Source organism: Notolepis coatsorum, assembly GCF_963971535.1.
Source record: "Notolepis coatsorum genome assembly, chromosome: 11".
Classification (NCBI taxonomy): domain Eukaryota; kingdom Metazoa; phylum Chordata; class Actinopteri; order Aulopiformes; family Paralepididae; genus Notolepis; species Notolepis coatsorum.
This window is the reverse complement of record NC_140175.1, coordinates 97,949,637-97,973,571: the sequence shown is the minus strand read 5'-3', so window position 1 is coordinate 97,973,571 and position 23,935 is coordinate 97,949,637. Positions and strand designations below refer to the sequence as shown.

Here is a 23,935-nt window from a genome sequence, read left to right as displayed (position 1 = left end):
TGTATTGTATTGGGTATCCTTGAACATTTTTTATTCAGCAAGAAAACGATTTTCTCAGAAATGTGTATTTTTCAGATAGGAGGTTTTGTTCTTCAGCCAATGATATGATATGATATTTTGGCCATATCTCCAAGCCCTAGTTCATAGGTCATCTATTCTGACACAATTAACACAGAGACTTTGTGTATAATTTTAATTGGACACACACACACACAGCCCATCAGTGAGCTAAACAATATAGACACAGCTGGCACTGCAAACACAGCAATCAATCCAAACACAAAACTAGAGAATAAAACTTCTCCATAATAAATAAAACTGTTGCATAACAATTCTTTCCTTTTTCTATACCTTGGTGTAAAAGTGGCCCTGTAAGAAATTTTCCCAGGATTTCCCAGTCTGGAATAGATTGATAATTGTATTCAATTAATATAGATATTTTTCCAGAGACGGTAGACCTACTGTAGAGATCTTGTTCTAGTGACCGCAGACCTAGAGATCTTTTTCTAGTGACGGCAGACCTAGAGATCTTTTTCTAGTGACGGCAGATCTAGAGATCTTTTTCTAGTGACGGCAGACCTAGAGATCTTTTTCTAGTGACGGCAGATCTAGAGATCTTTTTCTAGTGACGGCAGACCTAGAGATCTTTTTCTAGTGACCGCAGACCTAGAGATCCTTTTCTAGTGACGGCAGACCTAGAGATCTTTTTCTAGTGACGGCAGACCTAGAGATCTTTTTCCAGTGACGGCAGACCTAGAGATCTTTTTCCAGTGACGGCAGATCTAGAGATCTTTTTCCAGGGACGGCAGACCTAGAGATCTTTTTCCAGAGACGGTAGATCTAGAGATCTTTTCCCAGAGACGGTAGATCTAGAGGCATCATTAGCAAGTCGTCCACTTCTTCCTGCAGGGCGGCAGCCTTCTCATTCAGCAGCATCTGGAACAGAAAGACGCCACATCTGATGCATACAAAAAACACCAGTCAGTTATTCCATTAAATAGTAAGGCGCCCGTTTTACTCAGTAACGGTTGGCTGGCTCCGGTCCAGAATACCTCCGATAGGCCTTTCAAACCGGGAATAATCGGTTCGGAACATGACAGAGGCTTTAGTTCGGCCCTCTTAAGAAAACACTGAGCACCGATTTTTCATGTTCCGAACCAATTATGTTGAACGCGCCGGCCGGTTCGAGATTACGTTCGGGAACCGACTCCGGCACGGTGTGAAAGGCCTATGAGAGCGCATAATCATTTAAAGTGGACTTTGGATCGTCAAGAGTTCTCCAAAGACTATGGATCAAAAGAGGTACCTGAAAAATACTCACTTTTGCAGAAGCCACTATTTGGTGGGCTTGTTTCTTGTAGATGTTGTCTATGCTCTTGGCAAGAACACCGGGGTCGGCGTTAGCTAGATGAGCCAGTGTCTTATAACCAGCGCTGTACAGCTGCTTTGCTCTCGACTGTGAATCACACACACAACAAGGAGGTCGCAGTGTGAATACAGTTCTTGAGCCTCAAAGTATCCTGATAGAAATGTGTTACTTTCACGGTGTGTGCAAGTCACTTTAGATGAGGGGTGTCCAGACTTGAGGGACAGGGTCTGAAATCATTATGCTACATTGATTATTTGGAGAGGTAACAAGTAGACATTAGGCTCTTCGATGGTTCATGGTGTTTCTCACTATGCCTTTGTGTGCGTTTGTTCATAACAGGGTTCCCACAGACATTGCAAAATATAATTCAAGGACTTTTAAGTACTTTCCCAAGCACTATTTTTCATTTAAAAAGGATACAATTCACTTTTAAATGCAGTTTTCTTATATATATGGAAAAAACAAATCTGAACCAATATGTATGGCTTAAAAGTAGGGATGTTCGATATTGTCCAACTCTTAATTTCCAATACCGATATCAACCGATACCGATATATGCTGGGTTTCCCCCCCAATTTTTTTTTATAATTTCAGGTAATTAACATTACATATCTCTCGTCATGGAATGAACACAACATTATGCATACTTTTGACAATAAATAAATTAAGAATTTGTTCTTACTTGCTTGCCTGGGTAAATAAAGGTTAAATAAATGTAAACAAAAATTAAATTATACTTTTTTTTGAAAAACCGATACCTACCGATCATTTCCGATATTACATTTTAATGCCAATATCGGCCGATAATATCGGACATCCCTACTTAAAACCAATTTCCGACAATTAGTTACACTTTAGATAAAAAATATGCAATTTCTTGATTCAGAACAATTTGATCATGGATGAACAAAACTTTCAATGCGAATGGTTGATTTGAATTCTAAGGACTTTAAGCACCTTGTACAAAAAATTTTCTGTTTTCAAGGAATTCCAGGCCTTGACTTTTTTTTGTAAAAAATCAAGCACTTTAAGCACTTCAAGGACCTTGTGCGAACCCTGGTTTGTTCATAACAAAGTCGTGTCAGAATCACTCCTCAAATCTAATCTAAAATACATCAAAACAGACCAAACGGAACACATGATATCACTCTGTGTTGCTGTGGACTCCCTTTACTTGGGCAGCCATCGCCCGAGACAGAGGGTACTGACCTCCATGACGCCCGGCACCTCCATCAGAGGGATGAGTTCAGCCTTTACACAGTAGGTCAGCCTGCGCGTCAGCTCTGCCAGGAGAGCTTTGAAAGGCCAGAACTCCTCCAGCTCCTGATCACAATGCAGAGGGTGCAATGGGGGGACTGTTATTAAAAGGCCCACACTACAGAGTAGAATGATGCAAAAACACACAAACATAATGCCTCTCAATCATCACTTATGACGCACTAGAGGTGTGTGGTGGTATCTGCGGAGACCCTTCCCTCTGCCTGGATTCTCTTATCTTGCTGTGCTCGGGACGTGGAATGCACCGGATTGGATAAACGCACTGCTAGTGGGAGGTCCCTGGTTTCTCTTTTTCTCCCTAAAGTTGAGAATGTTTCTGAAATCTTTGTTAGTGGTAAGTTTGATATATTATTGGATCTTAAGTCGTATTTGATCTGCAATGCCTAGGTTGACAGTTTGATCTGAACTTAGTTCAATGATACAGTGTTTCCTGTGTAAGCGCCACATTGTTTTGGTGGTGCTCTAGTGACACCTAGTGGCTGAAACCAATATGTCTTTTAAGTATGTCTGCCGCCTTTAAAGATGTCACTCCATCCAACTAATCTACCCCACAATGCAAAGCATTTAACACATCCTCTTTTGCCGTTAATGATGTCTGTACAACTCTGCACTCGGATCATGTGCACTGTGCCACTTTAATAATGACACTTAATGCCTCAGGAAACGTATCTGTGTTCTACGACACTCACAGCGTGATTACTGCTTATCATATCCAGTAACAACTTCCTTATGTATCCAGTAACGACTACACCGGACCAGAACTATACTGGACACTCACTTCATTTCTCCTGCCACTAAATATTCATGTAAATATTAAATAATGTACATAGGGTGCAACGGTACACGTATTCGTACCGAACCGTTTCAGTACGGGACCTTCGGTTAAGTACGTGCTATGTAACGAACGAATACAACGAATATGTTACGTTAATTTAAAAATCAAAACAAGCCCCCCTCATTAACAAAATATAACTTGCACAAAGGGCCGGATGGAGAGACAGGAGAGATTACCTGTAATTTAGCATAGCCTCATAGTATGGCGAACGCAAACGACCTACCTAGAATACCTGTTTTTTTTTCACAATCTAATATCAATTTTACAATCTAATGTATGTTTTTAATAAGTCGATTATTAATTAGAATATTCGTTGACAGCCCTACTTAACAGTAACTGCATACTACGTTACCCCTGAGTGGAACATGGAAAGCCACGTTCTGCAAACTTTCCCCCACTGCACCGAAATGAACCGTGAACCGCAACTTCCAAACCGAGGGACGTACCGAACCGTGGTTTTTGTGTACAGTTACACCCCTAGTATTGAATGTTATATGTTGAGTGACATGTATAGCCTATCTGTTGGGCTGCATTGTGAGGTCCTACGGTCCTTGTGTGCACCAATGTCATCAAAGACAATTGACCAGGCTCAAGCCCCGCCCTCTTTTCTCCATCCTCCAATCACAATTGTTGCTTCCCTCCCGACAAAACATCTGGGAATCAACAGTATGCGATTGGAGGATCAAGAAAAGAGGGGCAGGGCTTGAGATGTCAATTCCTTGTACATTCTTTGTACCCAGCAGCAAATAAAATGTATTAAAATAGTGTGGTGTGATGATACCTCTGTGAAGTGCAGCACACAAGAGCAGAAGGCAGAGGAGGAGTTGAGCAGCGTCTGGAGAAAACCTCGACTGAGCTGGAACTTCTCAGCCACGCTCCACAGGTTGGTCTCCTTCAGCAGGGAGACGAGCACCAGGGCCAGGTACAGCCGGCTCGCCACCACCATGTCTGTGTTCTGGGACAGATACGATGATCCTTTATTAACCTTATGTATTGTTGCCATGAAAGGGTTAACCCTTTGGTAGTGTGGTAGTGAAAGGGTTAAGTACCTCAGTGGGCTGCTATACTACATACTCACTACAATGTGGATTTTAAATCCTGTCCATAACTGATCAAGATCCAAGATCTTCTGTCATTCTCTACTAGATAGTATTTAATAAAATAGAAGTGGCATAACAATAATTGTGTTTCATTTCTATTATCCAAGAGGTTAAAGATGACATACCAACAAACTAGTAGATCAGAGTGAAAAAGCAGGGGCAAACGGAAAGTAAATCTTTCAATTTAGATTATCCCTAAGACTGTTTAAAATAGCCAATTTGAATATAATCCTTCACAAAATCCTTAAATCGGATGGAGGGAGGCTTAAAACAAATGAAATAATCCCATAACTCCCTCCAGCATAGAAATATGATACCCTCGGGGCCCGACATTAACACCCGCTAACGTGAAACATTTTGGTGAAAGTTGGCTGCGTAAAAACGGCTATTTGGCGGTGAGGATTTAAAATCATGTTTATTTATGGATATATATCATTGTAGTTTTCCAAAGCTGTACAATAATGAAGAAAATTTGCCATTTCCCATGAGTACTTCTACTAGTCCATGGACGTGTTCCAATTACTTTTTGGACGACCGGTTGCAGGATTGCAAATCGGCCCCAGGATGTGATCTCGCCTGTGGCGTCTCTGAAGCAGACGAGAGAGGAAGACAGCCAACCAAGCAAAATAACCACTTTTATTTTGCACTACTCCATTTTGTCATTTGTATGTTTTTAGTGGTGTCAATAGATAGATAAATCTAACTAATTAATCTCACAATTTTCTGTAATTAATCTAGATTAAAAATCGCATTTTTCTACTTAAGACCGAAGCTATTATTTACTTGAGTAAAATCATGGAATTAATGTAAAATCAACACAAAGAAAGTATATTTAGATTCAAAGACTATTTTAATAGCTTTCTTTGAATACAGTTTTTATTGCCTATATTTATGTCTTTCTACTATTACCCTGCCCATACCTGTACCTCCCCTCCCCCATGCCTGAATTTCCCAAAGGGGATCAATAAAGGAATATCTTATTTTATAATCTCAATGGGTCTTACCTGGTAAAAATAAAGATGAATGAGAAAAAAAGATATAATAATAACAACAGCAAGCTATGTATTTAGTAGAACAATTGACACAACATACATTCTGGTGATGTTCATCAGTAATACTTGTCCCGAGAACATCGTGTTTTTCTTTGTCCCTTACCTTCTTCACCGTCTGGCCGGCAGCCTTCCTCACGACCAAACTCTCAGGCACTCCCACCGCTGCAGACATCTTCTGCTCCGAAGCGGACAACAAGGTGAACTGCAATGAGATCATCAAAACAAACTCTTAGAAAGTCTTAATGGACGTCTCGACGATAGAGCTTTTAACGCCCACACACAACCCAAGAGCCACTGAACGATATCACTGGTTTTCATACGGTTATATAACAACATGTATTGTGTGTATCAGACTCTAGAGACAGACAGGGCGCTGTAGCAGGGCCGGGGCAGGGAGCCAGAGTGGCTGATAGGAGCCAGGGCCTGACCTGTCTGAAGTATACCCTCCAGTCGGGCTTGATCTGGGAGATCAGGTCGTAGGGGGTGATGAGGTAGACCAGGTGGAGGAAGCTGTTGAGTAGCATGCTCTCCAGGCCTTTAGACAGGTCTTTATACAGAACGTCACAGTAGGTCAGGTCCACTGAACCTGTGGACGACAGATGGGACCAAACCAATGAGTTACATTTAAATGAACACGGTACATGGCAGATGATATCCTTGTTAAGGTCTTAGTCTTCTCCTAAAGATTCCGAAAACATACACTGCACTTGGTCAAACGTCATTCAGGGCTGCTGCTGCCAGGCACTGGAACAACCTACAGAAATCTCTCAAACTGGTCACCTTTATGCCTAAGTCAACATTGAAGCACTCTGATGAACATTCTCACTGATTCCTGCAACTGTTTCTCAACCCAGTAACATCCTCAACCCCCTGTCTGTCATGGTGGCCTCTCACTGCTATATTGCTTGTTGTATGTAATAACTATATGAATTGAAAATGGGGGACCCTGATGGAAACAAGACAAACGTCTTTCTCAGGTCTGCATCCCCTTAACAATTGTATGTATTGAGCCGTACTGTATTGTACCCATTCTGAAATCTGTTAAATAAAGTTTTCATTCATTCATTCAACATAATTATATTGTATGTCGGAAATGCTTAATCCTGAATTCCTTTTCAGCCCCCCCCTCCCTTCAAGAGGCGTTGTCTCTTGCCAGGCCATCATTGTAAATAAGAATTTGTTCTTAACTCATTCAGCGCCGTTCACGCATATATACGCATTTGTCCGCCAATCGAATAACGCCAACCACGTATATATACGTTATTGGATCGTTATTTATTTTATTCGCTATTTCCATTCATAAATCATCCAGGAAGGCTGTGGTACCATTATGCAATGTGTCTGAGATCGCAAAGGTCCAATACCGCCGCCTGGTGGTATGCGGCCGATGTTGCACTTCCTTTGTGACTGTGTATGACTCTGTGTATCATTGAAACTCCTCCGGGCGGAGTTTTCGAGTAGCCTGGACCGAGGGGTCTACCCGATCGCATTGAATCGCTTTCGGGACGCCGGATTCATTATGCTGTGGGGGGTTATGGCGTGGGCCAAATGGACATACGATCTACCAGATGGCAATCAAATAATTGGAATATTCTTTTTGGAATCTCATCGGCCACAGGTAAGAGCAATGTAACGTCAATTTCAGCTTGGTTGTGCATAGTTTTCATAGCCATCGCCCTGATCAGCGTATGCTGTTGTACTAACGAATGCCGTTATTGACAATCAATTAATCAGAAACGACTAGGGTTGGGCACCGAGAACGATGCCCAACCCTAGAAACGACCCCCCCCCCCCCCCTTTCATGCATGCATGATGGAACATAATAAACCGATCATATGCATTTGAATTTTTTATTGTAGCGTGTGGGACGAAATGACAATGGATTAAGTATAATATGTGTCGCGGCCTAATACTAGCCTCCCAGGAATTTGCTCTAAAACCATACTTATATTCACCACGGTATAAAACGGGAATGTATGAATGGAAAAAATATTCCTTTTTCACAACTTGAACGATAGATACTCGATGTCAAATGGGCCATAGTATTACATACATAGCTATAATATTTAAATAGTTATAGCCCTGCAAACAAGGTGAGCAACTCTCATCGTTTACAGTGGTAGCTACTACAGGATGAGGCTAATCCGTGGCGTCCAATGAGTTAATGGATTTGCCTGGTTAAATAAAATAAAAATAGTCTTGACAATCCGTGGCGTCCAATGAGTTAATGGATTTGCCTGGTTAAATAAAATAAAAATAGTCTTGACAATCTGACACTTAGAGAGGAGGCGCAGAGGCGGTTCCAGAGTGAAAAGGCAGCGACTCCAAAAGACTTGGTTCACCAAGAGACGCTGGTTGGAGGAAACGGAGCTTGCAGGGACACCGGGTGCAACAGCGCAGTAGAATAGAGTGCTACCTGAGCGTGTAACGCCTCGAAAGTAATCTAAATAACTTAAATCAACTTGACCGGCACCCAATGAAAGTTTGGAGCCCAGGCCACTTCTGAATGGCTAAGGCATGAGAACATTGTGTCACAGCAGTTTGGGCACAAGGAAACAAAAGCATGAATATTTCTCTCCAAGTATGGAAAAAAATTACTAAATCCGATTATGGCAATATCTTGAAAACAAACAAAAACAAGACAGACGGGCATCAAATTCATAGATGGGTAAAAATGACGACGTAATTTTTTTCAGGGCTAATGACATGTTCACAGTACATTACACACATACCCTCCGATCGCAATGAAAACATTCTTGGATCAACGCAAGATTGATACCATATTTACCTTACCTTGACTAGGATGTACCCCGAAAAGAATATTCCAATTATCTGATCGCCATTCCAAGTATTGATGTCGATCGTGTCCATAACATAATCCACCAAAGAACATGAATCGGGAGTGTTTGATTCTTATAAATCCATGCGTTATAAGCGCACGTCATGCCCGACTAGGAAAAGTCCACCCGGACCTATTTCATCAACGCACACCCGAATACAGAGAGTTTCAAAGGATGTGCCAGGCGGCGGTATTGCACTTTAGCGATCTCAGACTCAGACCCATGATAACACCAGGCTCCCTGGATGGATAATGAACGGAAATATCGAATAAAAGAAATAATGAGCAAATAACGAGTATACTAGTTGTTGGCGTTCAACGATTGGTGGCCAATAACGAGTTTAATCGTTGTTGGCAGTGAATGAGTTAATGGTAAGTGTGATATGATATTGCTGGTTCTTGAGTCATGTTTGATCTACGTATGCCGCCTACTTTTGACAGTTTGGTTTGAATTTCATTAGACGGTACAGGTTTGTGCACCATTAGATAATGATAATAATTATCATATTTGTATGATAAAAGTGACTCACTTCACTTGGCACAAAAACAGCCCTGTTGAGTGCAGGACTGAAACAGAGGGGTATCTCAAAGACCTATATTAACTTGTTGAAAAGAGCTACAATGTGGATCCTGCCTATCAGTCACTTACCAGGGTTCCCCGCAGACATTGCAAAATGAAATTCAAGGACTTTCAAGTACTTTCCTAAGCACTATTTTCATTTTAAAAGGGCATTTAAAAGGATACACTTCACTTTGAAATGCAGTTTTTTTTTATAGAAAGATTATCTGATCCAATATTTATGGCTTAAAACCAATTTCCGACAATTAGTTGCACTTTAAATAAAAAAAATTAAATATCTTGATTCAGAACAATTATTATTATTTTTTTTTTATTATCTTTCTTCCCCTCCTTTTTCCCGATTTTTCTCCCATCCCACCCTTCCTGGTTGTTGCGTACTTTCCCCTACTGTTGGTCCGGGAGACCGGAGACTGTCACATGCTTTCCTCCGACGCATGTGCAGCCTGGGGCAGGCCAACCTGGAGTTCTCACCGGGGAGAGTGTAGCGTGTGGGAGGCCACACTATCTCTCCTCAGATCCAACCCTCGCTGAGCAGGCGCCCCGACCGAACTGTAGGGGTCGCTGTCCACAACGCCCAGGACCCACCCTTCAGCTTCCCACCCCCTGATACAGCCAATTGTATCAGCGTGAGAGGACAGCCAAGCTGATAGCAACGCCGGGAGCTGGATTCGAACAGGCGAATCCTAGTGCCTCCCGGTGTTGGTGACGAACGTAATCTCCGTGCGCCACCTGCCCCCCCGATTCAGAACAATTTGATCATAGATGAACAAAACTTTCAATGCGAATGGTTGATTTGAAATTAAAAGTATTTTTAAGCACCTTGTAAAAAAATGGGCTGTTGTCAAGGAATTCCAGGCCTCAACTTTTTTCAAGCACTTCAAGGACCTTGTGCGACCCCTGCTCACCTTTGTAGGTTGCTCTGCCTAGCTTAGTGACCTGCAGAGCGTCACCCTGTGGGCCCGTGGAGACGGTGATGAGGCCCTTCTCCTTCAGAAGCTCCAGACACTCCTGGAGGACGTCCCACAGGCTCCTCTCCACACACAGCGCCCTCTCCTGGACACACAGGAGGGTGCCAGAGAGGAAGGCCTTCAACTCTGACACAGAGTTGGCAATCTTCATTGAGATAAAAAAAAAAGAAAAAAAAAATCACATGATGAACATCGAAGACCGCTATGAGAGTGACACATGTGACTTGTGCGTTTACAGGCAGAATTACTGCCCGTAACATTTCAATGTGTTCCAATGTACAGTTTCTACGTCAAATGTATATACACTCTTTTTCTGGACACTTTTGTATCACAAACAGTACTGTATTTGCAAATCTGATATGTCATAAATGTATAGATGTAGCAGTACTGTCTATCTGTATGTCATGTATGTCATATATGTTATGATGAATTGAAAATGGGGGACCCTGATGTAAACAAGACGAAAGTCTTTCTCTGGTCTGCATCCCCTTAACAATTGTATGTATTGAGCTGTACTGTACTGTACCCATTCTGCAATCTGTTAAAACACTTTTCAATCAATCAATCAATCAATCAGAGGTTTGGTAGTATGAACCATAGATTTATATATAAAGACTAGATGACTCACCCACGCTGCTGGCCAACGGAGACAGACGTTGCCACATGGCGGCCATCTTGCTACAGGGTAGCACGCCCACTCATAAGATGAATGTCTATAGTGCATGTAATAATAATAATAATAATGGATTGGATTTATATAGCGCTCTTCGTGACACCCCAGAGACCCCAGAGCGCTTACAGAGTCCATTATTCGTTCATACACAGTCATACCGGTGGTGGTAAGCTACAATTGCAGCCAGAGCTGCCCTGAGGCAGACTCACGGAAGCGTGGCGAATAATCAACGCCTACGGCCCCTCCGACCACCACCAACATTCATTCACATGCATACACATTCATACGAGGCAAGTAGGTTAAGTGTCTTGCCCAAGGACACAACGGCAGTGGGATGGACATGGGCTTGAGCGGGATTCGAACCACCAACCCTTCGATCATTGGACGACCCGCTCTACCCCTGAGCCACGCCGCCCCATGTCCTATTGAAATAACCATAGCTTGCAAAATTTTCAACCGTTTGGTTTGTTAAAAACATCAGAGATGTAGTTATCATACTGCATACTTATAATGAACTTTCATATGAAAATATATATATATATTTATTTTTATTCTTCCAAGCTTCCAATCATAGCCACGTTAATAAAGTTTGTAATAAACCAAACCGTTGAAATCTGTCAAGATTTCAGCGAGTTAAGAGTATTTTTGTTTGTGCAGATCACTCACCTCAAAGCAGTAGTTAACTGTAGCAAGATGGCCGCCGGTAAACTATGCGGGAGACTCCGCCTTGCGCCATCTAGTCTTTATATATATATCTATGGTATGAACTGCACTGATGTGACACAGTGCCATTGTAGAGGTACTCACATTTAATCCAATGAGAGAGAGGGTGAGACTTTGAACACCCTTTCCATTGTCGTACATCAGGTTGCTGTAGCAGTTCTCCATTGGGGCGGACACAAGTGTTTTAGCCTGTTTGTTTAGAGACAAACTATTAAGATAGAATCACAGAGAGCCTGTAGAAAAGAATCATAATATGGACTTCGATGGGCTGTTCACCGTAATCTTGTCCTTGTCCTGTAGGATGAGGATGCTCTCTCCCATGGAGTCTATCCCAGCCCGGCCAGCCCTCCCCACCATCTGCTTGTACTGGCTTCTCTTGAGGAAGTCCGTGGCCACGTATGGAGAACGGAGGATCACTCTGGTTTGGAACAGGGTTCCCACAGACATTGCAAAATGAAATTCAAGGACTTTCAAGTACTTTTCCAAGAACTATTTTCCATTTTAAAAAGGGCATTTAACACATTCAGTGCCAGTCACCAGAGGTCGCTGTGGGCCGTGTGTGCCAGCGCTTTGTTCAATGGGGATAAATGCCGGTGTTTGCAGGGCTAAAACTATATTAAATATTATAGATATGAATCTAATAACAGTCGATTGTCATTGAGTTTATTCCGGTCAATATGCAAAAAAAACAGATAATTTCATCAATACATTCCCATTTTATACCGTGGTGAATATGAGTATAGTTTTAGAGTGATTCTGTGTAATCCCAGGAAACTCCGCCACATACTGCATTTCACTATAAATCGTGCCATTCCTCGCCTGGATCAATAATCAATCTGAGATCAACGCTAGATTATCGGTATTATGTTTCATCATTGATGCATGAAAGGGGGGGGGGGGGCCGCCCCTCCGTGCTTTGATCGCAACCAACGGGACATGCCACACACACCGCAGACACACGCTCCGATCGCGGGGAAAGAATTATCGGATCAACGCAAGATTGATAACATATAGCCCTTACCTTGTCTATGATGTACTGCAAAAAGAATAATCCAATTATCTGATCGCCATTCATGTTTCCAACGTAATCTAGCATTGAACATGAAGGGGGGGGGGGGGGGGGGGGGGGGGTAGGCGCTCGCCTATGCATCTGTTGTAACCGCTTGTCTTGCCCGAGTGTTTAGACCCCGCCCCCACGCCGCAGCTCGGCCCAGACACCAAGCCACATCATTTCAAATGGAGTGCAATAGCGGCCGCAATGCGTTAGGCGGCGGTATTGGACGCTTGCGATCTCAGACCCAATCAGGACAGCCTGCACAAGGTGCCTCGATGGATTATGAATGGCAATAGCGAATAAAAGACCCAGAAACGAGACTCTTCGTTTTTTGGCAACCGTTGGGCCACAGAAACGAGAATTCTCGTGAACGGCAACCAATGTGTTAGAAGGATACACTTTTAAATGCGTTTTTTTGTGGAAAAAAAGTCGGATCCAATATTTATGTCTTAACACTTTCGCGGCCACTTGGATCCGTCTAAAATCACTCTCGAGACGGCCAGCATTTCTAAACAGACTTGCATAGTCTGTGGGGTTGTTTGTAGAGCTAAATCTATACTAAGTATTGCTATCTGTCCATTCTCATTGTCAATTGACACCATAAACCGTCCCTTCAAAATGGCTTAAAGAAATAATTTTTTCATCAATACGTTCTCATTTTATAGCGTCTTGAATATAAGCATTATAAGGGATTTGGACTAGTATATTTCCTGGAAGGCGAGATACAGGCCGCTAAGCTACTAACGTTAAATCCAAGCATTTCGGATATACAGAAGCTACAGTTAAAACTCAAACTGGATATGATCGGTATGATGGTCCACCATGAATGCATGAAAGGGGGGACGGGGACGTCGTTTCTGATTATTGATTACCAATAACCGCGTTAGCCTCAGTAGCCACATTCGCTGACCGGATGGTTGGCTATGATAACAAGCCCTGATCAGCATGTAATTTACGTGAAAAAGTTTCCCAGTTATCGATCGCCATCTGGTAGATCGATATGTCCATTGGCTGATGATATATTCCTTTACTGCACACTGAAATCCGCATCCCAAAACGTATTCCAAGCTACAGGCTATAGGCATCGCTTCATGTTAGCAGAAAACTACATTGAAGGTCCAGAAAAAACAAGACAACTTCTGCCATAGGGAACACTGCATTATCGAGATAGCGCCCCTAAGAGGATCTGGCCGGTAATGCACTTTTTCAAATTCAAAGAGTAGGGTACTTCTGCAGTGCTGCTCGGTGACATCGAGTAGGTTATTACAATGGAATAAAAGCCAAAACAACCTTGCCACGGACATGTCCGTAGTTGGTCCTCAACCGTTGGATTAGAAACACGGATTTATCCGTGGTCGGGCGCCATTGTGTTAAAACCAATTTCCGACAATTGGTTACACTTTAAATTTTAAAATGTCTTGATTCAGAAACATTTGATCATGGATGAACAACACTTTCAATGCGAATGGTTGATTTGAATTTCAAGGACTTTTTTAAACACCTTGTTAAAAAATTGGCTGTTTTCAAAGAATTCCAGGCCTTGACTTTTTTTTTCAAGCACTTCAAGGACCTTGTGTGAACCCTGTTTTATGTCATGTGCCAAAGATAGCAAAGGTATACCAAAATAATCTAAAAATGAGAGAGCCCAATCCATTTATTTATTTTTTGTTATGGGTGGTCCCAGCATTAATGCAACCCCTAACCCTGGTCGTGTTAGTGTGTTGCTCGCCTCAGAGCATCGACAACTACACCCATTGACCTACACAGGACCACAATGTCTTTAAAATAATATTTACTGTACATATTATACAAGTTCAACAAGTTAATATAGGTCTCTTATTATGTCCCCAAAATATGTCTTTTTACGTTTGAATTCTAGCTGTTTTAGTCCCGTTCTCAACAGGCTGCATCTGTAGCTTTAAATGTAAATGAGCTGCAGCTCGCCAAAGTCTGGCACGCCTGACTCACAAAATTCAGATCAAACTGTCAAACTACGAGACCTTAAGCTGTAGGGCTGCAACTAATGATTATTTTGGTAGTCGACTAATCGAAAAAAAATTCTATATATATAAATTCTATATATATTATATATTTTTTTGCACTACCTATCTTTGTGAAAGTGGCTTCTCAGCTCTGGTCCAGCTGAAGACAAAGCAGAGGAACAGATTGGACATTGAGCATGACCTCAGAGTTGCTTTGTCTACCATCACCCCAGACTTTGAGACTCTTGTCAGGAGAAAACAACATCCCCAGTTATCCCATTAGTTCCCTGCTAAAAAGGATATATTATTTATTATTATTATTTTATTTCATTGTGTTTTTAGCCCTAGTTGCACTTTTGTTGCAACCCCAGTTATCCCATTAGTTCCCCCAAACTTACTGTCGGTCTGTTATTTAAGCTAAGAAGTCTTCAGCTGGACCAGAGCTGAGAAGCCACTTTCACAAAGATAGGTAGTGCAAAAAATAAAAAATAATAATAATAATAATAAAAAAAATTTAAACGACTAATCGACGCAAGAAGTCTGCGTCGACGAGTTTTTATGATCGATGTCGTCGATTATGTCGACTAATCGTTGCAGCCCTATTAAGCTGCTTTACTTCTCACCTTAAATGTTGTCAGAAACATATTTTTAGAAAAAACAAAATGAGAATGTCTATGAGCAAGCCGGCATTTTGTACATGCACATGTTTTCTGACCTAGGCAGCCCAGAGGAATCTGACTGGGTTGTCTTATTTCAGTTTGTGGACAGACCAACAGAGACCCAAATGCATGTACACAAGCACTGAAAAGGTGAGGTTTTCATAATATATGACCTTTGAACTATTAACCTCAGGCACCCAGAAAAGTGGCAATTTTTTTGAGGACTGCATACTTTTTTTTACAAAGCTTAGCTTTATACTTTATACTTATAGCACATGCATGAGCCTGGTCTCTTTTGAAAAGATAATATTCTGGAGTTACTAATGCAAATAAGATAAATCACTTTTAGTGCTAATGAAATGAATTAACAGAGGTCTGAACTTGAGTTGAACTTGTGTACTCACATTTTTCTGTAGCGGTTGCAATATACAAATTACAAATATTTAAAAAAAGATTTGACCGGGGTGGTCATTTGACGTGCGGCGCATAAAAAGACGCTCGCTGGACATAGTCATGTAACTCGAGAACCAAGGCACGGATTTGGTCGAGTGAGGTGGCGTTCAAACGGAAACGGTCATTTATATGTCCTGCGAAAAATGCAGCCCTGAGACACTAGACGCTCGCAAAGTGCCGTGACTTGTGTGCATGGGCATGAGGGCCCGATTTCGGGCCGGTGCAAGTTAAGAGGTTAATTAAACTACAGTCCTCAACAATTCATATGACATTTTGGAACCTATGGAACCTGTTCTAGTGACTGGCTGGTCATGTTGTTTCTTTGTTATGATTTTATATGCCATGTGATCTTATACTTATGCATATGTAGTATATGTACACTCGACATGACTGTAAATGAGGGAAACCTCAGTTGCCTTTTGAGTTTAAATAAAAGGTTTTTAAATTAAACATACCTGCGTGCAGGCAGGTTGATCCCTGCAGCCAGAGTGGAGGTACAGGTGAGCAGACAGAGAACGCCGTCGGAATAGGCCTCCTCCACGAGCTTCCTCTCCTCGCTGGTCAGCCCACTGTGGTGATAAGCCAAGCCGTACGGCACAGTCTTCCGAAGCACCGGACAGACCGAGCCGTTCCCGCTGCTCTTCAGCTCTCTCAGGAGAGAGGCTTTCTCTGCCTGCTTGTGCTCGAGGAACGCCCTAAAGGACACAGAGTCACCACCATAGATATATATATAACTAGATGGTGCAACGCGGAGTCTCCAGCGTAGTTCACCGGCAGCAATCTTGTCACAGGCAGCACACCCAGTCGCCCACTCATAACATGAATGTCTATGGTGCATGTACTATTGAAATAACCATAGCTTGCAAAATTTTCAACCGATTTACAAACGGGTTGGTTTATTCCAAACGTTATTAACGTGGCTATGATTCAGGATGCTTGGACATGTTGAAATGATTTTCATATCAAAGTCCATTATAAGTATGCAGTATGATAACTACATCTCTGGCGTTTATAACAAACCAAACCATTTGAAAATTGGTTGAGAATTTAGCAAGCTGTGGTTATTTCAATAGTACGTGCGCCATAGACATTCATGTTATGAGTGAGCGTGCTGCCTGTGGCAAGATGGCCACCATGTGGCAACGTCGGTCTCCATTGGCCAGCAGCGCGGGTGAGTCATCTAGCCTTTATTTTATGTCTATGGTCGCCACTATCAACATAGGAACAAAGGATGTGGTTGTTTGGTTCGTTGGCTGGCTGGTGGTGGAGCTTTGTTTACACCGTTTATTTTTCTCATATTCTTTTTTCATAGTTAATTATATCGCTCTCATATTTTTTTTATTATATTGTTTATATTGCTTTGAGATGAGGATTTAAGTAACATGAAACAGTAATAGAAAACTAGAGTAGTAGTAGCAGTAGTAGTAGGAAGAGTTATCTTTGATCTACTACTCAATTGTTGTACTACTCAATACCCCGTAGGCCTACACCTATAATGAAAATTCAAGTCCCTTTTCCCTTTTTTTATTTTATTTTTTATTTGTATTTGTATATATATGTGGGGACGAGTAGGGATGGATATTGGATGTATACTATGGATGGATGGATAGGTTTACCAGTCCAGGATCAGTAACATCTATACTGGTACCCACTCTTTTGTTTATGTTTTTGTATGGGTGATGGGTAAAAAAAATAAATAAAAAAATGTGTCAAGATTTACAATATACACATGTACATTTGTGTGTATATTAGGGGTGTAACGGTACACAAAAACCACGGTACGGTACGTACCTCGGTTTTGAAGTCAAGGTTCGGTACGGTTTTCGGTACAGTGGGGGAAAGTTTGGCTTTCCATGTTCCACTCAGGGGTGATGTAGTGTGCAGTAACTAATTGTACTTGTAGGGCTGTCAACGAATATTCTATATTGAAATTAATAATCGATTGTAAAAAAAATAAAATAAAAAAATATATTATTATATTAGATTGTGAAAAAAAACAGCCCCCGGTGGGCGGTCGTTAGTGGTTAACATACTGTTGTATTCGTTCGGTACACTACACAGCCGTTCGGTACGGTACGGTACACACTGAAACTTGTTCGGTACGGATATGCGTACCTTTACACCCCTAGTGTATATGCATACATGTATGTGTGACTATGTATATGTGTGTGTACTCTAAATGTAGAGGGACTTTATTGACACAATAAAGTACATAAAAAAATTATATTATATTGTTTACACCAGGCAACCCTAGGCATGCGTGCCTGCATAGGCACGCGGGGGCATTTTCATAGGCACAGGGGGCAGCATTAAAAAAAATATTATATATATATATATATATATATATATATATATATATATATATATAATATTTTTTTTTTTGCTTTGAAATATTATAGTGAAATATTTTGCACTGTTGTCGCATTTATCTTGTTGAAATCCTCCCACAGGTTCTTTTTACTACCACATATTTAATTGAGACCCTTTATTTGTTTATTATTTCAATTTAGCTGGAAATACATTTCTACATCATTCAGTAACATTTGCAGAGCCTTATAACAAAAACATTATTACGGTCACCATTGTGACCAGTGGGATTAATCAACAAATTGTATTATTTATTTTTCTATTTCATTGAACATTGCACATGTTAAAAGCAAATTTTTTTACTCAAAATGTGAGTATTACCAAGTCAACTTGTGTTCTTAAAACAATGACAATAAATATAGTTTTATTAGGTTGAAATAATGTAGTTGTGTACTTATTTTTCTGTTAACTTATTATGGATTGAAAACTGAAAACCTTAATGCACAGTAACTGAACTCAATATTTTTAAGTTCTGGTAACTTATTATTATTATTATTTTTTTTTTTACAGTGTAGTCTTGCGATCAATCAAAACTTATTTACACGATATACCTCACATTCACCCTCCATTCACATCCTGGTGTTCTCCTGGTGTTCTCCATTAGGCCTGTAGGTGGAGCTATGACAGCACACGTACAGTACACACACCGATGGTGTGTGATGTGTCCAAAAATGAATGGGCAAATGTGAGTGAAATGGTCGCACTGTATGCAGCTGTTTGTCTGCATTGCATCCCCCCCCCCCCAACTCAGATTTAGGGTTGATACAACCATCATAATAATATTGTTAATAATAACAATAACAATAATGATGTAATAATGTAAAAATTATTAAAAATACCTGATTATGAGAAAAAAAAATTACGATGCATGGAATATTGTTGAGGCACACTAGTTACAACTATATTTCAAACAGGCACTCCATGTCAAAAAGGTTGCTGACCCCTGGTTTACACTGTACACAGACAGTTGCGACTGGTCACAGACAAAACATTGGTTTATTTTTCTCACATTTGTAATAGTCTTTCTACTATTACCTTGCCCATACCTGTGCCTCCCCTCCCCCATGCTAGAAATTACATCCAAATTTCCCCCCAAGGGGATAAATAAAGGAATATCTTATCTTATCTTGGTACACTTACTCTTTCAGGTACTTGCAGATCATCCCCGCCACGTTTTCACAGTTCTTCTTGGTGGGGCAAAAGACGAGGCAAGACTTTGCTGGAATGACCTCGGTCACCAAGGCGACGATGTGATCCGGGTCCATCTTCTGCATGGCACTGGAGTACTGGGAGAGACCAACAGCGGATGTGTGTCGAGTCATTGAACTGACAATTAGCTAATGGAATTGTGAAAACTTGCTGGTTCTATATTTATTTAACCTTTATTTAGCCAGATAAAACATTAAGAACAGGTTTCTTATTTACAATGTCGATCTGGTTCAAGAAACCCCAACAGGAATACAAAAAATATATATATATATATATATATATATATATATATATATATATATATATATATATATATATATATATATATATATATTAATAATAAAATAAAAACAGTTAAGAATCATACACATAAGCAAATAAACACATTCACAGCCTATGTACAAAATAAATAAACAGGGGAGGAGTAGGGGGGGGGGGTGAAAGTATGTGTGTGTGTGTGTGTGTGTGTGTGTGTGTGTGTGTGTGTGTGTGTGTGTGTGTGTGCACGTGTGTGTCTAGGTGCGAGTATGAAGATGAATGAGAGTCTGTGGTTGTTCTTTATTATACCTTGAAGTTGAGAAGACGGGAGAACCTGAAGCACTCGTCCTCCTTGGGGACCACCTCATATATACTGTCGTTCAGTTTCACATACTCGTTCAGCTGGACCTGGAACATCAACACACTCGTCACACGTTCACTCACAGTGAGCCACTCTGCCCCTAGTGGCGACTCACAGTTAGCCACTCTTCCCCCTACTGGCGACTCACAGGAAATACGTTTTGTGTAAGACCAGTTAGCTTTGTATCAGTCCTTGTCTGCTTACACAACCAAATCTCAGCCAAAGGTGTGAATGAAAAAAAAGATGTCAGAATTATTTAAATTGATTCTCCCCATTTTTTGTGATCAAAGAAAAAAAATGTAACCATATGTTTTGCAAGCAACAGAATCTAGGATAAATGTAAATATCAATAATAAAAAAAAAGCAAGCACTAGGATACCCTAGTCATAAGAAATCACGACAGATGAGGCTTTTTGTCTGACTTTTTGGTTAGTAGTGGAGGCATAAATAACCTGAAACACATCAGTGGTTGGCGATGGTCGAGTTTTACATGAGTCTGCAAATACCACAAAATCCGAGTGGTTTGCACACTTTTAGATTTGAAAATGCACATACAGGCCTGAAGTCGTTGGTGTAATTTTCAGCTCTCAGGAACTTCTGAAGATCTTCGACGTTGCCCAGGGTGGCGCTCATTCCAATTATCTGAGTTGCTTCTGAAAATGAATATGTAGTAGGGATCATTCATGTAATTCCTGTACATTTTTAAAGACAGTGGTATGAAAAGAAACAGATACAACTGGTGAAAAAAAATACTTGAAGTAAACACACTTACTACTCATGTACAGAACCTTGGCCAGGGTCATCTCAATAATAGCCCCTCTGCTGCCTTCACCCAGCATGTGAAGCTGAATAGAGAAGATAAAGGTCACAACTTGCTTAAAAGGGATATTTCACTTCAGTAGAATTTGTCAAGTTTCAGAAATCTTACCTCTATCTAGCCTACAAGTAAGCTAGCAACCACTGCAGTCCCCGTTGTCAACACCTCGATCGTAAATACCGTACTTCTGAAGTATAAACAAACTACTGCTGTGCAGATTTCAATAAAACAGACAATTCTGAGTCAAAGGTATGCGTTTGTTTTAGCATTTGATGAGTCTTTACAGATGTATTACCTTTGAAAAATAAAAGCAGTGGGCGGTGTATCTTTGCTTTGCATGAATTGTTTGGGAAGTGGGGTTACCTATGGTTACGTGCCTTGCTGGAAGAAATATTCTAAACATTCTGTGAAAAGTTGACGACAACAAATTTACTGCCGCTTTTATTTTTCAAAGGTAATGAATCAAATGATAAAACAAACATGTACATTCAACTCCGAATTGCCTGTTTTATTGAAATCTGCACACAACAGTAGTTTAATTATACTTCAGAAATATAATATCTAGACAGGGTTAGGGTTTGATGATATTGAAGGGTTAGGCCTTTTCAGCACAATCCATCCTGTGCTTCATATTGGCTACCCAGCTCCTCCTTAAAAAGAACACGCCAACATTTTGGAATGGATTGGGACAATGAATGGAAGTGGACATGGCCGGTTACTAGCCTGGGCATTGTCCGACTAACACCTCTCCTAAAGGCTAACCGGCCATGTCCATTCATTGTGCTAAGCTAGGCTAACATGCAGCCAGATAGCTTTCTACTGAACGCACAGAGAGGAAACTGGTATCTTGTCTCTCTCTCTCTCTCTCTGGAGAAGACGGTAAGCTAATTTCCCAAAATGTCGGCGTGTTCCTTTAAATTAGCCATAAGACTAATGTAAAGTAATGGGGCCACTGTAAAGCCACTGGTCCGATTAATAGCTGGAGCTGCGGATGGCGATCAATAACATCATTGGCAAGTAGGAAATAGGGCTAGGGGCCCTTCAACTTTCACAGTCGCTACATAATGTTTCTAAAACAGGTGTCTGTACCTCGTCAACGACCACCAATCCTATGTTATCCAGTCTGCCGGTCTCGATCAGAGAGTTGACCAGGCTGTGGGCCTTCTCTATAGTAGCGATGTACAGAGACGGGGTCTTCCTCCTCTTTACTGGCGGGAACCGGCCCTTACTGCCGGCGTACTCCTCCACCATGAAGTCCAGCTCCACGCCAAAGCTCGCTAACCCACGCACCTGCAAATACACGGGGGACGATTGAGAACAAGATAAGATAAGATGATCCTTTATTGATCCCCTTGGGGAAATTCGGGTGTCAAAGCACCATGGGGGGGGGGTACAGGGTGGGGGATGCATAGCTTCAGTCCTATAGATACACTTAAAAGTATAGATACAAATACAATATAATAATATAAAAAGTACAAAAACAAGATAGTCAGTACGGTGATGTGAGTCTCTAGTTCTAGTTCTCAAGTCCCGAGTTCTGACAATGATAGTTCTGGCAACAGATCCGGCCGCCAAGCCCTTTGTTGTAGAGCCTGATGGCTGCCGGTATAAAGGACCAGCCCAGGTGGTTTGTGGTGTGTCGGGGGGGGGATGAGTGGCTGAATGGCAAACGATGACCATCCAAATACTGTACCATCTGATCTAACTAGGAAGGAAGGAATCTCTGTATGTCTGCGTGCGTCTGTATATCCGTCCTTCGCATAGCTGTCGAGAACTGTTCATCCGATCGACTTCACACTTGGCATGTGTATTGCTGAGGAACCAAGGAGTGAAGTGTTGTATGAAGGAAAATTGGATGAGTGGCAAAATGTGGGCAAAAAAAACTGCCTGAGCGGTAGGCAATATACTGTAATTTTCCAGACTATTAAGCGCACCTGAATATGGTCAGCTACAAGGACAGGCTGGAGGGCAGACTACAGGCCAACAACACCAGGGAGGTGTGGGCGGGGGTCAGGAAGATCACTGGTTTCAAACAGCAGGGCACAGCTGTGGAGGGCCCTCCAGAGCGTGCAAACGAGTTCAACTCGTTTTTCAACCGCTTTGACCAGAGTGGCCTCCCCACACCCCTCCCCCCACCCATCGACACCAGCACCAGATCACACCTACAAAGCAGCCCCCCCACCCCCCCACACCCATCAGCAACGGCACCCCACCCCCAACACCAGCAGACTGCCCACCACCCCCAACCCTGACGATCACAACCAGTCAGGTCAGTAGGCAGCTCTCCAAAATTAATGTAAACAAGGCCAGAGGACCGGACAACACCAATCCCAGGGTGCTCAAGGTATGTGCAGAGCAGCTGGCAGCACCGCTCCAGCATCTTTTCAACCTCTCCCTGAGGCTGGAGAGGGTGCCCCAGCTCTGGAAGACCTCCTGCATTGTCCCGGTGCCCAAGAAGGGACGTCCCAGCACCCCCAACGACTACAGGCCAGTCGCTCTGACGTCACACGTCATGAAGACGTTTGAGAGACTGGTCCTGCAACACCTCAAGCCCCTGGTGCGTGACTCCCTCGACCCCCTGCAGTTTGCATACCAGGCAAACATCGGGGTGGAGGATGCCATCATCTACATGCTCCACAGAGCGTACACGCACCTGGAGAAGCCGCGCAGCTCAGTGAGGATCATGTTCTTTGATTTCTCCAGCGCCTTCAACACCATCCAGCCGTCACTGCTAGCGGAGAAGCTCTCTGCGATGCAGCTGGAGCACGGCTTGGTGGCCTGGATCAAGGACTACCTCACTGAGAGGCCACAGTACGTCAGACTAAAGGACAGTCAGTCTGACGTACTGGTGAGCAACACCGGCGCCCCCCAGGGAACTGTGCTGTCACCCTTCCTCTTCACCCTCTACACCTCAGACTTCTGCCGCAACTCCAGCGGGTGCCACCTGCAGAAGTTCTCAGACGACTCCTCCATCGTAAGCTACATCACCGACGATGATGAGGAGGAGTACAGAGCCCTGGTGGAGAGCTTCGTGGGGTGGAGCGACAGCAACCACCTCCAACTCAACACCAGTAAGACCAAGGAGCTGGTGGTGGACTTCCGGAGGGGCAAGAAGAGGCCCCCCCCGATTCCCATCTCCATCCGAGGGGTGGATGTGGAGATGGTGGACTCATACAAGTTCCTTGGGGTACACCTGAACAATAAACTGGACTGGTCGGACAACACAGAGGCCCTCTACAGGAAGGGACAGAGCAGGCTGTTCTTCCTGAGGAGACTCAGGTCCTTCAATGTGTGCAACAAACTGCTGCAGTCTTTTTACCAGTCTGTTGTGGCCAGCATCCTCTTCTATGCTGTGGCA

General features: G+C 42.2%; 1 protein-coding gene across 2 annotated transcripts in view; it reads right to left on the bottom strand.

The window, feature by feature from the left end:
- Positions 1–327: 327 nt before the first annotated feature.
- helq (helicase, POLQ like) overlaps positions 328–23,935 on the bottom strand; it is a 26,979-nt gene continuing 3,371 nt past the window's right edge. Inside the window, exons 4-18 of one of the 2 annotated variants that reach the window (XM_084324072.1) lie at positions 21,667–21,867; positions 20,533–20,605; positions 20,316–20,413; positions 19,709–19,807; positions 19,073–19,218; positions 16,021–16,260; positions 11,694–11,835; positions 11,502–11,606; positions 9,959–10,166; positions 6,063–6,220; positions 5,738–5,836; positions 4,264–4,437; positions 2,579–2,692; positions 1,322–1,456; positions 328–958 (exon numbers count right to left, since the gene is read on the bottom strand). In XM_084324072.1, coding sequence (XP_084180198.1) covers positions 923–958; positions 1,322–1,456; positions 2,579–2,692; positions 4,264–4,437; positions 5,738–5,836; positions 6,063–6,220; positions 9,959–10,166; positions 11,502–11,606; positions 11,694–11,835; positions 16,021–16,260; positions 19,073–19,218; positions 19,709–19,807; positions 20,316–20,413; positions 20,533–20,605; positions 21,667–21,867 — 2,028 coding nt within the window. In that variant the 3' untranslated portion in view covers positions 328–922. The remainder of the gene's footprint in view (positions 959–1,321; positions 1,457–2,578; positions 2,693–4,263; positions 4,438–5,737; positions 5,837–6,062; positions 6,221–9,958; positions 10,167–11,501; positions 11,607–11,693; positions 11,836–16,020; positions 16,261–19,072; positions 19,219–19,708; positions 19,808–20,315; positions 20,414–20,532; positions 20,606–21,666; positions 21,868–23,935) is intronic. The other variant, XM_084324071.1, reaches the window with a different exon arrangement.